At 39.9% G+C, this 15,705-nt stretch overlaps 2 protein-coding genes across 6 annotated transcripts; one reads left to right on the forward strand and one right to left on the reverse strand.

Annotated features, from left to right (window-relative positions):
- Positions 1 to 838: 838 nt before the first annotated feature.
- On the reverse strand, positions 839 to 9,402 carry ncoa5 (nuclear receptor coactivator 5). 3 transcript variants are annotated; one of them, XM_027000601.2, is made up of 11 exons: positions 9,180 to 9,402; positions 7,145 to 7,409; positions 6,791 to 6,898; positions 5,661 to 5,715; positions 4,090 to 4,293; positions 3,777 to 3,889; positions 3,519 to 3,648; positions 3,110 to 3,309; positions 2,667 to 2,871; positions 2,485 to 2,576; positions 839 to 2,046 (listed from the first exon to the last, which is right to left on the reverse strand). In XM_027000601.2, the coding sequence occupies exons 2-11, from the start codon at positions 7,305 to 7,307 to the stop codon at positions 1,196 to 1,198; spliced, it is 2,121 nt and encodes a 706-aa protein (XP_026856402.2). In that variant the 5' UTR covers positions 7,308 to 7,409; positions 9,180 to 9,402; the 3' UTR covers positions 839 to 1,195. The 3 variants fall into 3 exon arrangements, with proteins under 3 accessions (XP_026856402.2, XP_026856403.2, XP_026856404.2); XM_027000602.2 differs by lacking the exon at positions 7,145 to 7,409 and having other exon boundaries at positions 9,180 to 9,395; XM_027000603.2 differs by lacking the exons at positions 6,791 to 6,898; positions 7,145 to 7,409 and having other exon boundaries at positions 9,180 to 9,395.
- Positions 9,403 to 9,489: 87 nt separating this feature from the next.
- ctsa (cathepsin A) lies at positions 9,490 to 15,444 on the forward strand. 3 transcript variants are annotated; one of them, XM_027000605.2, is made up of 15 exons: positions 9,490 to 9,600; positions 9,911 to 10,105; positions 10,292 to 10,403; positions 10,624 to 10,674; positions 10,903 to 10,989; positions 11,602 to 11,757; positions 11,876 to 11,967; positions 12,235 to 12,319; positions 12,422 to 12,510; positions 12,889 to 12,967; positions 13,098 to 13,246; positions 13,739 to 13,814; positions 14,448 to 14,537; positions 14,628 to 14,729; positions 14,874 to 15,444. In XM_027000605.2, the coding sequence occupies exons 2-15, from the start codon at positions 9,945 to 9,947 to the stop codon at positions 14,955 to 14,957; spliced, it is 1,413 nt and encodes a 470-aa protein (XP_026856406.2). In that variant the 5' UTR covers positions 9,490 to 9,600; positions 9,911 to 9,944; the 3' UTR covers positions 14,958 to 15,444. The 3 variants fall into 3 exon arrangements, with proteins under 3 accessions (XP_026856406.2, XP_026856405.2, XP_026856407.2); XM_027000604.2 differs by having other exon boundaries at positions 9,543 to 9,649; XM_027000606.2 differs by lacking the exons at positions 13,098 to 13,246; positions 13,739 to 13,814 and having other exon boundaries at positions 9,543 to 9,649.
- The last annotated feature ends 261 nt before the right edge of the window (positions 15,445 to 15,705 follow it).

Raw genomic sequence — 15,705 nt, forward strand, 5'->3', positions numbered from 1 at the left:
CACATCTGTCAATAACATTGATTTACATAGCTAGGCTAGTTCTAATCCATACAGTGTACAAGTAGTAAATAGTGCAGCAGATTTAAAGTTAAATCTTAGATTCAAGACTCAGATATAGATATATATATATATATATATATATATATATATATATATATATATATATATATATATATATATATATAATCTGTGTGTGTGCACATCATTTCCAGTACAGAGGTTCTTCTATAAGCTTCTAAACTACATAATTCAACTAGTTAAAATAAACCCTAATCCCTAACCTTAAATCTAAATTAAAAGGATTTTTTTTTTTTTGTAAGGACCTATACCCCAACATAAGTAGACTGAATCGTTCAAGCTTGTTTTTGATTCACAAGTGATGCACAAAACATTTTGTGTGAATGTTGGAAAGAGGATGGATGTAGACAAAAAAAAGATTTTCAAATATTAAACATGAATATTAGATGTTTATTATTTTTTTCCCTTGGTATAGACCAACTATCACTGTTTCACTGTTTTTCATTTGTGTGCGCGTGCATGTGCGTGTATGTATGCGTGTGTATGCATGCGATGTACGTATGCACCAAAAGCATTAGGGGACATGGGCTAGGGTGGGAATGGGTTCTGTACATAGACATAGCTAGTGCTGAAGTGTTTATTTTTTGTGTCAGTGTAACTTCAATATTTTAAAGAGATAAATAAGTATTACATATTGTGATTCATGGTACAAAAGAGGAAAAATGTAGTTTTACATTTCAAATGCTTTATCTATGGCTTCTGGCAAATTCCCATTCCATTTTATAGATTCGTCAGCACAAAATGCAATAAACTAATACCATTTTATTACTGATGTGTACAAAGTCTTTATTTCAGTTCACCTACCCTTTCAATGTAGAAGAGCAAAAGTTGTCACAAAACTTATTTATTGAATTACAACATATGTACAAGTAAGTTTTATATAAAACAAATAAGGGAAATATTCAAATCGTATGAGATCAGACTTGCCATGCTGCAGAAAAGATTTACATCCATTACATTTCTACTTGGTACCACTGAAAACAAAGTCACTAATTTTTGTACATATCGGGGAAAAACAACGTCTGTCATCACATTACCAAATAAGAAATAGAACATTTAGGGGAGAAAAAAAAAATTGCAAGAACTAAAACTCTAATCAAAAGGTTGTGCATAGGTCTCAATAATGCCGGGAATAGTGGGACACCTGTGGTGGCCCTTGACCCATGCCCTGGGCCATTCCTTGACCCATGCCCTGGGCCATTCCTTGACCCATGCCCTGGGCCATTCCTTGACCCATGCCCTGGGCCATTCCTTGACCCATGCCCTGGGCCATTCCTTGAACCAAGCTTTGGCCCATTCCTTGGCTCATACCCTGGCCCATTCCTTGACCCAAGCTTTGGCCCATTCCTTGACCCAAGCTTTGGCCCATTCCTTGGCTCATGCCCTGGCCCATTCCTTGGCTCATGCCCTGGCCCATGCTCTGGCCTGGTCTGGGTGCTGCTGCTACATTCCCGGAATTTACCAGGTGGTTAAGTGTTGGCCCACTCTGAATAAGCGTATCAAGGGCTTTCTGCACGCTGGGGTTGTCAAAGTTAATCCCTGTCCCTGTGCTGACAGCAGGCCTCTGGAGGCTCTGTGGTGCAGCCATGCGTCCAGCAGGGGGCCTCATGCCCAGCCGGGGACTCAGCATGCCCTGAGGCTGAGCTGTAGCCAGCGCAGGCATAGCTGGGTTGGAGACAGAGGAAGAAAGTCCCGTGCTCTGTTGGCCCAAGGTGGAGCTGTATCCCTGGGACTGGGGGGTTGCAGCGGTACTGGGAGCTGCAGAAGTGCCTGAGCCACTGTTGAACAGGCTGAGGATTTTGGCCTGTAGCTCTTGTTGTTGGCTGGTGGTGGACGTGGCCACAGGCGGAAGGTGGGTGGAGTGGATGGGGTGTGTGGAGAGTGGGTGTGCCTGGTGGGAGGCAGGGGGAAGAGACTGGCTGGGCGGTTGCGGATCATGGGTAACTGGAACAGCAGATGGATGAGGTCCTACACAGAAAGAATACAAGAGAAATGAAACAGTCTTGCTTTAACAACAATTTCACTTGGGGAACTCTGAATTGGTATTTTCATTTTGCCAAATGCAGACCTGTTTCTGTGTACATTACGCTTGGGCCACTACAAATCATTTCAAGCACAAAACCAGCTAAATCCAAGGGACAAAGAGCAAGTACTTCATGAAATCCATCTTAGACATGACCCATGCACCGCAACAAAGCAAATCTGATGCAGGGTTTAAACTACACATATTGTTACAAGGGTAGCATATTAGCTTGCATCAACATCCATGTTCCCAGTGGTTCAAAGTCGATAGTAACAAGTTCCGATTATTTGGAGTCAATAACAAAATACAGTACTACAGTACAGACAGTGTTCTGCTCTCTACTTTCATCAACTGGAACCAGAAAACCTTCTGCTTAAGCTTACCCAGGTGAGATTCTGTGCTACCTTGGACCAGACGATCACGTTTGTCTTGCAGGTAGTTAATGAGCCCTGTTAATTCATCAGGAGTCAGGAACCTTAAATCAAAAATAAACAAACAAATAAAATCCAAACAATCTGTTAACTACAAGTAATTACAAACATTTTCCAAAGCTTTGTGAACATACCTGCCCTCAGACAGCAGTGTGATGGCAGTCAGTAATGAAACCGGATGACCTTCTCTCTCGTGCTCCCTCATCAGCACGTCGTCGGCCATCTTGGCGGCTTTTCTGGCAATCTCGTCCCGCTCCCTGGCGCGGTTTTCCATCTTGAAGGAGTCATAGTTGTGGGCCACCAAGACCATGGCATCCTGCATGGGCATGTTCCTGTGTTCTGGGATACAACAATCAAAAAGTATTTCATCATTTTCCCCCACCCAGCTTTTCCATAAGGCTAGAAAACCAGAAAGTGACTCAAAGATGTCTGTCATTTCAGACATATTTAAATGATAATCTCCCTGAAGGCTCCACAAGCTTGGCTTTGAATTTACAGACAGCAAAACCCATTAGCTTACTGAATTCTAGATAAATGAACGGCTATTATAGGTCATCAAGCTACGCAGCTCTCGTACCCTGTGGCGTGCCGAAGAGAATATTCACTGTGCAGGAACGATGTACTTGGTGCTGCTGGGTGATGATGATGGCAAAGGGAGTGCGAGCCCGGCTCACGTCTTCAAGAGCCTGGGTCAGGGAAACTTCCGTGTTGAGGAAGATCAGATCCACAACCATGCCCAAATCCCGCACCTTTCGACCCACCGTTTCTGCATACTCCCTACATGGCATCGTGGCAGGAGAAACATACACATTAACCGAAAGCATTGTCCAGTCTTGCCGCAATTATCAAACACGGTTTGTTTCTGCAACATTTCTTGGTTATGACCATAGAAGGGGTCCATTTAGACTGAGGAGCCCACTGTTTAAAATGTTCCCAAGTTATTAAAATGAGACGCATTTTATACATTATCAAATCAGGGGACGTACTTTTGCTGCTTGTTGACTACAATAACAGAGCAATCCACAGGCCTCTCTGCATCATAGCGTCTCTGCAGCTCTTCATAGTACTGCCGATACAGTTCATTTCTCCGGCGCTCCTCAGGACGGACCCGCTCCTCTGCACACCCACACGGACAATAAGCCTTCAGCAACATGCCTTCAACAAGGCCACTTTTGGACTAACAACAATTTTGTTCATCACTACTAAGAAAGGCAGGTGAAGGGGTAATTTCAGAGGAGGCCAACCTTCTGGTTCTCTCCTTCCATTCCAGGGCTCCCTATAGCGGTCTGCATACAGATCTTCCTTCTTGCGGTAGGGGTCATACTCACCACGGTAAAAGCGGTCATAACCATCATCTCTGCAATGGCAAGAAAATTAATAAAACAAAAAAAAGAATGAATCAAAAACTTGTGGTCAGACTGCAAACCCCATTGCTAACTGGTTCATATTATACATGTCAGCATTTTCAGTGAGCTTTAAGAATGTATAGTCTAGGACAGAGTCCTGCACTCGATAATGAATGTCCACGTGAAAGGGAGCATTTTTACGGTCACCTACCTGTAAGAAGCATCTCTGGGATCCTTCTCTCTGCCCTCCGAGGTCCTGTAGCGTCCATCATCTTGATCTCGAGGTGGTCCGGGACGCGGCTCTCGAGGGTGCTCTCTTATCTCTCTGGCGTCCCTGTGGTCGCGGACATCTCGGCCATGAATTGGGGATCTGGAGCGGGGACGGGGCTCTCTGCCATCCCCGTAAGCAGGCGGCCTGGACGGGCAAATAATGACTAGTTAAGAAATGGCAAAAGGAAGCGGCATTAGCTTAGTTCAAGAAATGCAATGAAATGATGTGTTCTTTTATGTTATTTATAGCTACAAATAAATTTTTATACTCACACTAAGGTGATTTTAAATGATGTTCACAGGCAATTTATGCATCATTGAGACATGTGTATTATGGACGGAACAAAGTGCCAGAAACAATTACTGCAAAGTATGAAACTTTCAGGTATAGAAAACGAAAACTTCTTTAGTGGATTTACGAGTTGTTGGTGTCGCTGAGAAACGAGGAAAAATTGCAAGGCAAAAGTAGCAATATTTAGCCTAACGGGTCCAAAAGGATGTCCAATAATAAATAAAACATTTCCTTACAGAAATTAGAGACCTTTCCCCCACCTCTAATTCAAGATATGGAGGAAAAAAACCAACACTTTAAACCAGAACATGTTGTTTCTGAAGTTATGGTTCAAAATGTTATCAAATTAGACTGAGACGTAGTGTTAGCTCAATGGTTACGGTACTTGACTTGTAATCAGAAGGTTGTTGGTTCAAGCCCCACCACTGCCAAGTTGGGCCCTTAACTCTCCATTGTTCAATTTGTATTCAGTCATAATTGTAAGTCGCTTTGGATAAAAAGCGTCAGCTAAATGCTGTAAACGTAAGTGAGAAGTACATTCACATGCTGAATACGACAATCATTGAATCCACGGAATATAAAATCCACCACTGTTGTTCTTAAGACATAACGTGCGACTGACAGGACGTGAAGAAGCAGACGCTACAAAAAATAAATTTGTGAATGGAGATGAATTCATTTTATTTCATGTAAAAGCCAACAGCTGGCTTAGCTTTATGCAATCTGTTATGTAGTTGGTCCTAATGGAGCTAAAACGTAGTCCACCCCACCCCCTTTTTAGTGCTTACTGACATCAGAGCTGTAGAAGAGAAGGAGAGCTTTTTAGTTTTAGTTTTATGCTGGCCATAGCCGCAGAGGAATATTTTGACCCAAGAATTCACGAAAACACGAACACGCAGTTACTGTAACATAACGGCCGTTTGTGCATACAGCATAAACTCAACAGAATGAGTAACACACGCTTAAGAGACAAGGACACCAAGGGAAATAGACTCAAATTGCCCTTTCAACTTTATTTCAGCAAGTTCTGAAACAACTAAAAACACATTTTGAATATGAAATCCGTGAATTTTAACGAATTTCCTGTTGCCTGCAATTTATTTTGCTGCTTGCTCCAAACTGAAAAGGTGCCTTAAGGTGTATAAAATAAATTAAAAAAAATTTTTTTAAAGTAATGCTTTCACAAAATCTTCATACTCAGACTCCCAACAATACATTACCTGCGTGGAGGACTTGACCTGGCTTTCTGTCGTCTCTCCGCTGCCATATTTACATCTGAAAACAGACCAATCCAAAGATTCAACAAAACTACCCCAAAAAAAAAAAAGTGACTAGAGCTCAGTGTCTCTCCACTAAAAGGAAAGGTCCAACAGCTTCATCTTATTTTTTTAAAAGGGTAGCAAAAATTTGGAATATAAATAATTGCGCATTTCAAGATGATGCTTATATTGAGTTACTGAAAAACGAAGATTCTCGAATCTTGAAAAAACAGCCCTCTTCAATAGCACATCTAGGCTACACTCAGAATGAAAGAGTTAAGACCATTTTCTCTAGATTTGTCATTTGACACCTTTCCCACTAAATTAAATCATACCATAGTAACTGAGGGCAAACAATAATCAGGATATTTGAAATGACATCGACGTTCAGGAACTGCTCACCGGCTAACTTCACATTTACAATTAGTGCAAAATTATGAAGAAATCATTTGAAATTCAGAAACTAACATGATTATACTGTCAGCTAACACCAAGTCAACTAACTTAGCATATTTTAACATGGTCATTTAAAGAAAAAAAAAAAAGGCTTCAAGACAATGAATGCCCATAATATAAATAAGGACAGATAGAGTGTTTTAAGTACATATTTAAGTGCCATTCCAAACATTATTAGGGTGTTTCCTTTTCAGCTGGTTTTAAATGTGCTTCAAATCCACTTTTTTTTTCAGAAATGAAAAAAGACTACATGGGGGAAAAAAACACTACCATCCTATGTGAGCAATGATTCTTCATGTTAAGACACCTGATTCATTAGTGTACAATTTTGTGCCAAGTATTCAGCCCATTGTAGTCCTCTGAGAACAGATCTTTTATGAGGATCTATTTATTGCATGTATTACTGCAATGTGGAAATTGTAACTGCCTGAAAATTAAACAGAATATGGCAAATTACCCGTTTACGAAAGTAAAAACCCATCAAAGTGCTGTTCAATCGGTAACAAACAAAATGTATAATCATAAATAAGGTTAAATGCTTGCTCTGCCAGTTTTGTAAACTTAAGGGACGCATCACGTTTGCAGTGCAAGTTAAGGGAAATAAAGGATGTGTCTCTGCACTAAGAAGGCCTTACCTAGTTTATAACCTCTATAAATTCGACCATTATGTCCTGCTTTAGCCGCTTCCGCATCCTCCGCCCGTTCAAACTGCACAAATCCATACCCACGAAACAGGGACAAGGCTGCAAAAGGGAACAGTTTTATGCACGAAAACATAGATTTCTGTCCCAAAACTGTTCCTCAATCACACAAACTGCAATACCACTCCACTTAGGCTTCACAGCCAAATTACATTTTGGTGCTTTACTGAACTTACAGTTCTTAACTGAACTTTGAGGTCACCCATGTTCTTTTTAGAGGCCCCAGTGTCAATCAAGAACCAAATTCCATTATTCCTTAAGTCTTGGAGGCGTACATTGGCTACTAACCCTGAATTTTCCCATATGGCCTGAACAGGTCCTCCATATCCTTCTTCGCCATATGTGCGGTGGGCAAATTGCCGACAAAAATCCTTCTCTCCAGGTCGCGAGGATCATTGCTGTTGGTGCCATAAGAAGGCGGAGTTCCACTTCGACTTCTTCTGTGCGTCATGACGATATTAGTTTCTGCTCCTAGTGCCTGCTTGCTCACTCGCAGGTTGTGTTATAGGAAATTTTGGACTTTCTTTAAAAATTTTAATTTTTCCCGTAGGTCCTGAAAATGTCAGGGCATCAACACAGAGGAAGAAAAGAGAAATTCCACAGATTTAAAATGCCTGGGAAAAATAAAATACACTGAAGTGTTTTTGCAACATTTGGGGAGAAATTAAATATCACTGCACTACTGAAGGATCGATGAGAGTGAAAATGAGATGAACTATTTCATAAAGGCCTCCTGCATTTACAAACTCAAGCAGAAAGATGTTTAATATGCACATCTCTATTAACAGCCTACTACTAAGTTTTAACTCTGTGTCAGACTTGGTGTCTACCCCAAAATGGTTTTATAGGAAAACGCCTGCTGGAATGCTGAGGGTGAAAACATGCAACGGGTTTTAAGAAATGTCAGCCGACTCGTGCATTTATCAATACCCAACCATTCCTTGTCTTGATTAGGCAGTTGTGGCCAGTGTTTCCACAAAAATATAGAGCACCTAAATAAATATAAATGCAAGATCATTGCCAGTGACGGGACAACCTGAAAACAGGTATCATCCAAAACAGAATCCAAAATGTGGCAGTGACAGGGGAAATATGAAAATGCTCCCCAAATGTTCCAAGTTGAAGAAGTCTCTTTATGAAACCCTGAGGTGATGGTACGAAAGATAGCTTCATCAAAGAATGAAATTGGAGTTGAAAGAAAATAAAACTGGTTACAAGTTACAAATCAACCATGACGATCCAATAACAGGTGGCTCACTTGAAAATCACAGACGCGTTTAAAAGCAATAGAAATAAAAGTTTAAAAGGGGCTGTATAGTCATTAATCTGCATTGTACATCCAGTAGTGACGCAGAGTGTGATAATTAAATGATTAATATATTTTTACTCACGGGAAGCGATTTAGGCTAAGTTGCTAGTGGAAACCCGCCTCTGTATTAATCAAATTTAAATTCAAAGACTGACATTATTTCAAATATCAAATGAATCTCGCACAACAGGAGAAAGAGAACACGGACCCCGTTTTCAAGGCGAGCGTCTTAACGGACTGTTTGCGCTTTTTCATGAACGTCGGAGGTACTGTTTATGATTGTTACTATTCAAACGATTTACGAATGTAAAGTTTATATTATAAAGTCCCACAATTAAAGATCAAACATTATAACGACTCTAGCTTACAGTGATGCAGAAAGACAGCGGTTAAAAAAAGATCGACCGTGGCTTGACGATTTTAAGGACCTGAGAGTGATGATAAATCTACACGAACGTTAACTACGGATTACATTGAGGCAGAATGAACATTTGAGAAAGTCCGGCCATTTTGCAAACGTATTACTGGCTCTCTGTTGGAAAATCATCATAAAACTACCCAAAATGGAAAATTATTTCGCAACCCTATCTGTACCATATATGCGCAAAATCGTTGACTGACATAACACTCGCGACGGAAGATATAAAGGGAAATATTGCTAGCGTTAGCTAGGTCAGCTTTCACGAACAGACAGCAGACAAGTGAATCGTGGAGTCAGACGCCATGTTGTCCAAGTAGTCCAAAGTCAACTGTAGCCATTTAACGATAGCTAGATTATTAATATCGCAAAAACGCTTTGGCTAGATAGCTACATATTCGTGGTTACACTTCAACGTTATGGCTTACAACCTTAACTGCGATATAGGCTTAAACACACTTAGCTAGCTGGCCAGCTAATTCCGCGTTAACCTTTAGCCAACTAGCTAAAGCGTAGTCTGCTAATCAGTGAGATCGTAGGGTTGGATTGCGCGTTTTAAATTCACCACTTTGTACTGGCGAAGAAAGGCTCCTTACCTTTATCATGAATAGTTCGTTTGTTGACTTATGGTATCCCACGTTATCGTAACTCGGGTCTTGACGTGAAACTGCGCAAACGAAAGTATAAGTTAACCGACTTAACGCTAGAGATGTATTGTAGAAGGAAGTAGCTCCCAAAGTACAGAAAAAAAGTCCTAAATGTGTTCTCAGTGAACTTAAACATTCTCATTAATGAATGACTATTTTGAACCCAGAAATTATTAGTATTATATTAAATGGATGTATCCATTTGTGTTTATAAAAAGTAATGTATTTAAAAACGTTTAAAGAAATCTTAACTTTTATTTTGAGTTGGGAAGGTTGTGTCAGTAATGTGACTTGATCACGGGAACCATGTCACATGAGCTTGTGATTTTACTTAAGTGCGATAAGTTTCCAGCTACGCGGTCACAGCACGGTAAGAACAACAGGATGTGTTTGGTCGTTGTCTAGTTATAGCACACAATGTGAGTTTCACTCAAGCGTTTATAATTTCAAAATTAAGTTTATTTGTTTAAATCCTAGTCGTCTGTAGGTAAACTAGGTTAACTTCTTTCGGTAGCTAGCTAGCTAGCTAGCTATCTTATCTAGGTTAGTTTGAGACAACGAATATACCCAGCAAGTTAACTGCCATTTCCAAACTCATGCTAAAGTATTTTTTGTTTGCTTATTTTTCTTTATGTAACAGTTTTTTTGTTTTTTTTTTTTGTCTTTCTGTTTTATTCCAGACTGCTAATACGAGTCTCTTGCTCCATTCTACCGATGCGTCTACTGGTGGTGTGTTTGCTGTTTGGGGCGATGGGAGTGTTTGGTGCCCCAGAAGCAGATGAGATCAAGTATCTTCCCGGACTTCCAAAACAGCCCAGCTTCAAACAGTACTCTGGATATTTCCACGTGACAGAAAACGAGCACCTCCACTACTGGTGGGTTTGTTATAGTTTTCAGCTTTTTCATCGATTGAGGTTTCAGTGGGCCATCATCCACAGCTGTATTTTTGCTACTGTGGAATACAGAATGATTTCTTGTTGTGCCTCACCCTCAAGGGGCAAAGTCGAGTATCTTCGTCCTTTTATTGTAGTTATCAACATGCTGCCGTAAACCTCCTTTAGGTTTGTGGAGTCTCAGAAAGACCCAGCTAACAGTCCAGTGGTTCTGTGGTTAAATGGGGGCCCAGGATGCAGCTCCTTGGATGGCTTGCTTACCGAGCATGGGCCTTTTCTGGTGAGAACCTGTATTGCGTCTTGGTTTGGCATTCTATTTTGATGCATTTAATTTGGGGAACCCTCTAATGAGCACTTGCAAGGCAGCTGCTTTAAATTTCTCAACGGGACTTAAAGTAACTTCCTTATACCCAGTGGCTTTTTCCAGTAGTTGCACAGAATGCCTTGACAAAGCTACTTCAGTTAGTCTGCAGACTAAATGGTCATTGTTTCTTTTACAGATCCAAAATGATGGCAATTCTCTAAACTACAATCCTTATTCTTGGAATATGGTATGTAATTTAATCTGTTTTTTTTATGTGCACTGTAAAACCTTCTCTATTAATGACACATGCACACACACATTTTTGTGTGATTTAATGGAACAGGTTTTACAGCCAGTGCATTTTAAGATTGCCATCCTCATCTAATAAAAATAAATTTTCTTTAGGGACTGAACAGCAAATTTAATTTCATATTCACCCATGTAATGCTTACTTGATCAAGTGAGTTATTTTCAGATTGCCAACATGCTATACCTGGAGTCGCCAGCCGGTGTCGGGTTTTCCTACTCTGATAACAAGAACTATACCACAAATGATACAGAGGTGTGTTCAAGAGGTTTTATTGTCATTTCAGCTATATACAAGTACACAACAAAAATGAGACAATGTTCTTCCAGGACCTTGGTGCAACATAAGTACAACAGTGCAACAGACAACATGCTACACAAGTGCAAACGGTCCAATATAGTGCAAATTGTCATTAAATAAACAATAATAAATACAGGACAGAACAAATACAAAATGAGTAGACAGTGCAATTTAGTAAAGTACACAGTACTGGGCATATGTAAAGCGAGTTGTGCATAGCAATCAGTGACATGCTACCATGAACATAGCAGTCACCGGTAGCAGCCAGAACAGTTCAGGGTACAGTGCTGGTTTAGTACAGTACTCTAGCAGCAAGTAGGATAATGTGCAAGACTGCAACAGGAGTGCATAGTTTATTTGTCTGAGGTTTGACTTCAGCACTAGTTCGATGCAAAACAATGTGTGAGTATGTGTGTGTGACTGTCTATAAGCATGTGTAAAAGTGCCCATTATGTTCATGTGTAAATTATCAAATATTACTTTAGTTTGTATGTGGGAGGTGTTGGTTTGGTTTTTATTTATTTATAATGAATAAAAATATAAGTTGGGTTTCCACATTTTCTTTAGGTGTCAATGAACAACTATTTGGCCCTGAAAGAGTTCTTCAGGCTCTTTCCAGAGTACCGCACGAATGAGTTTTATCTCACTGGAGAGAGCTATGGGGGCATTTATATCCCTACACTGGCTGAGCGAGTTATGGAAGACAGCAGCATCAATCTGCAGGTTAGGTGTCTGTGTCTGTCTGGACTTTCATGTTAAGTGGATAGAAGTTTGAGTGTCTTGTTTTTTCTAAACTTGGATTTTAAGATATGTGCCTGTTACTTTTGTGTCTTTCATTTAGGGTATAGCTGTTGGGAATGGCATGTCCAGCTATGAGCTGAATGACAACTCGCTGGTCTATTTTGCATATTACCATGGACTGCTTGGAACAAGGTGTTTCTCTCAAGCATTAGTATTTAACAGAAAATGGTGCACATTTGTTTACAAGTGGAGTTCCTATGAACTGGATGTTTTGCAATAGTTTTCTTAACTTCCAATCGAATGATATTCTACGAATCTGGCCACTATCTGACTGGGAACTAACTCCGAGGCCACCTTGGCAGCTGTAGAAAAAAGGCATTTTCTCAAATATGCATTTTCTTGGGCCTTCAGGTGTATTGCTGACTCAAAGATATGGTAGTAATGTCTCATTTGTTTCAGCTTATGGACTGATCTGCAGACAAATTGCTGCAAAGATGGAAAATGCAACTTTTATAATAGTACTGATCGTACATGCTCATACAACGTAAGCATTTCTCTCCCTCTTGCCTTAAATGTTATAAAGTGGGAATGATTCCATTGAGGAGGTCATTGCTTAATGTAACATTACATGTCTCATTCATTTTAGGTAGGGCAGGTGGCGAATATTGTCTACAGATCTGGACTGAACATGTATAACCTGTATGCTCCATGTCCTGGAGGAGTTTCCACCATGAGGTGAGAATCTGCCCTATTTGGGTCAAGGTCCTGGGTGAGACGCTTCATTTGTGTGAATTTTTGAACTGTTGTGGTCATCATTCAACATCCAAGATGGCTTCTGTGGAATGGATTTTTAAGTTAATTGAATCTGGAAATGCTTAATAAAATTAAGATGCTTATTTGAATAAGAGCAAATTTTTACTTTTAAAAAAAGTAATTCTAGGGCAGTGTAGCTCATGGGTACAACATGTTAAAATGAGCTTTTAACAACGGATTTAATTCAGCAAAAGGTACTCATTTATATTCTTTAACTTTTTAAAAGTATGTTTTAAAAAATGCCATACTTTTGGCTTTGAGAATGTAGGCAATTTTCCCTCTACTGTTTTCACATGTTAGTGAAGAAAATGGCCAGTTGGTGATCTATGACCTGGGTAACAACTTCATCGAACATGAGTTTTCTGTCTCCTGGAACCAGGTATGTAATAACTCGCAAATTAATACAATGTTTTAATCCTGACGACCTAATGTGTGTAGGCTTGTGCTTATTTGGAATGCTTATCCACTTGAGACTACTGAGCAGTCACTGACAAAGGACTCATTGGCAGAAACTGCAAGTTATGGCCCCTGCATTCAAATCAGTGAAGCTCAACCCTCCCTGCACTAATTCTACACCATCTTCCCTGTACCTCAACAATCCCTATGTCAAGTCTGCTCTTCACATCTCTCAAGATGCACTTGCCTGGGAAATATGTAGGTGGGTTACTAAGAGCTAGGTCCATTTTGTTTGAGTGTAAAGGAATAAAACAACTTTAGTGCATGTTTCTCTAGCTTCCCAGACAATATTTTCATGTAGAAAGAGTTGATATAAAATTGTTTCCACCAGGTAAACCTGTTCATGAAATACAAAGGCTTGGTTTAAGATGGAAGTCCTTACTTTTTACTGTGTTTGAAGATTTAAGTCTTTACTTTAAAAAGTTTACTGAAGATGAACTATACCCTGATGGTCAGAGGGTCTGTCTAGGTCTACATTACAGATCAGTGTTTTCTAAAAGTAACTTCAGTAGTTAAAGGAGATTGGAGCTCTCAAGCTGTCATTTACCTGTTTTGGTCAATTTTATTCATGTTTGGTGGAGTATATGGAGCAATCAAGAGCTTGATTTTTTTTTTTTAAGGGGGGGGGGGGGGTGCAAAATGACAATCCGAGTACTAATCTATAGGACGTGATGGTTTGACGTATGTGAAACAGTGCTGTGGTGAATTTGAACTACAAGCGTCTCTACATGGATGTGACCAAGCAGTACTTGAAGCTCCTTGGAGGAATGGTGAGGGAGGGGCTACATTTATTTCATCTTTTAGACAAAATGTGGCAGTTGGGTACGTAATTTAGTGGCACTAAAGGCCTTGTGAGCCAAAACTCACTTAATCTTTTTGCAAGGGTTACAGTGAGGAACAAAAAACACAGTGCAAATATCTGAACAATGAGACAGAATTCCAGTAATGGCTTGTAATGCTGCAACAACTCATTAGCCTATTGCAAAACTAATAAAATGTATACAAACTTTGTTTAACTAGAGTAGTAATCCAGGACTACACTAAGTGGAAGATGGGTCTAACTTCTGTTGTACCATCTAAATTAACTTTTTTAACATGAGAGAACATCACCTTCAACCTTATAGACCCTATAAAAGACTAGTCATGACCTATGGGGGGTGGTAGCTCAGTTTAGGTACTCAACTAGTAATCAGAAGGTTGCCAGTTGAAGCCCTACCGCTGCCACTGTTGGGGCCCCTGAGCAAGGCCCTTAACCCTCAATTGTTCATATACAATTCAGTCATAATTAAGTTGCTTTGGAAGAAGGCATCAGCTAAATGCTGTGAGTGGCATGTTGCTACCTGCAGACAAATCAATCGTTACACTTCTTGTGTAATGACTGAACGTCTGCCTGAACTTGCCAGAAATACCGTATCTTGGTGTACAATGGAGACGTGGACATGGCTTGCAATTTCCTAGGAGACGAGTGGTTTGTTGAATCCCTTCAGCAACAGGTAAGGTTCTGATTCATTACCACTTGTATTCCACTTCCTATCTTCTGGTCCATTCTGCTGGGCTGTTTATTGTAAGTTGGTCTCTGGCAGGTTCAAGTGAAACGCAGGACATGGCTCTTCTTTAATGGCAAGAGTCAGCAGGTGGGCGGCTTTGTCAAGGAGTTCTCCAACCTGGCTTTCCTAACTGTCAAGGTAAGACTATTCTAAAGCTGGTAGTTAGCTGACTGTACTGAACATAGACCCAACAGTAGTGCTAATGCAAGTTTACTTGATTTAAGCATTGTTTCTGTGATCAGTGCATGGTTATACTGCATTAACGTTTTGCTTACTCTGCAGGGTTCTGGTCACATGGTTCCCACTGATAAGCCCATAGCAGCCTACACCATGTTCAGCCGCTTCCTCACTAAACAGCCTTATTAATGATTATGTATGGGGTTCTGCTAATGTGGGTTTTGAACTTGCACTGATTCACTGTGAAAAGAACTTGAACTTGACCAAGCACATATCCCTGTCTGTTCTAGAGTAATCAAACTTGTTATACTTAGCTGTCTGGGTGTGGGTGTGATCTCCAATCTCCTTTCATGGCAGTTGAATGACACTTGTCCATCTATTTGGCATTAATTTTTACCATTAATGAATGCTGAGCAATAAATAGATAAGGTACTCTAGTGCCAAATGGAATAACACCAGATGTTCAGAGATTGGCTCCAGTTTATAAAGCTGATCAAATGAAACTTGGATTGACCAAGTCTGAATATTTTAATAAGGATTGTTCAATTACAGAACTTGTCTTTTTAAATATGAAATGGTATGTTTGCTTCTGTGCCTTTTGAATTTTTATTGGTTCCAAAAAGGATCCCTTCCACTTGAACAAAAGGAATAAAATGGTAATTGTGTTGCACTGAGACTGTTGCTTGCTTGTGGTTAGATCATATTGCTCAGGGTTGCTTTAAAGTGTCTTGAATTCCAGAGTCTGTCTTGATTCTGTCATGATTGTGGTGGCTCCCCCCCCCGCCCCCTTCTGTATTTAAAGTTGCCTGCTTTGTTAGTGTGTAGCTTTTTATATATATATATATATATATATTTATATTTATATTTATTTATATTTATATTTATTTATATTTATATATATTTATATATATATATATATATTTATATTTATATATAT

This window comes from Electrophorus electricus, chromosome 3, assembly GCF_013358815.1.
Source record: "Electrophorus electricus isolate fEleEle1 chromosome 3, fEleEle1.pri, whole genome shotgun sequence".
In the NCBI taxonomy this organism is placed as follows: Eukaryota; Metazoa; Chordata; class Actinopteri; order Gymnotiformes; family Gymnotidae; genus Electrophorus; species Electrophorus electricus.

What these genes read in the sequence shown, in the direction of transcription:
- ctsa (XM_027000605.2), top strand. Translation starts at nt 9,945, where the DNA reads ATGCGTCTACTGGTGGTGTGTTTGCTGTTTGGGGCGATGGGAGTGTTT. An exon ending in ACAGCAGCATCAATCTGCAG is followed by an intron (nt 11,758 to 11,875) that starts GTTAGGTGTCTG and finishes TCTTTCATTTAG; the next exon opens with GGTATAGCTGTTGGGAATGG. An exon ending in TGGCTTTCCTAACTGTCAAG is followed by an intron (nt 14,730 to 14,873) that starts GTAAGACTATTC and finishes CTTACTCTGCAG; the next exon opens with GGTTCTGGTCACATGGTTCC.
- ncoa5 (XM_027000601.2), bottom strand. Translation starts at nt 7,307, where the DNA reads ATGACGCACAGAAGAAGTCGAAGTGGAACTCCGCCTTCTTATGGCACC. An exon ending in TCTCTTCGGCACGCCACAGG is followed by an intron (nt 2,872 to 3,109) that starts GTACGAGAGCTG and finishes GTTGTATCCCAG; the next exon opens with AACACAGGAACATGCCCATG. An exon ending in ACACTGCTGTCTGAGGGCAG is followed by an intron (nt 2,577 to 2,666) that starts GTATGTTCACAA and finishes TTTTGATTTAAG; the next exon opens with GTTCCTGACTCCTGATGAAT.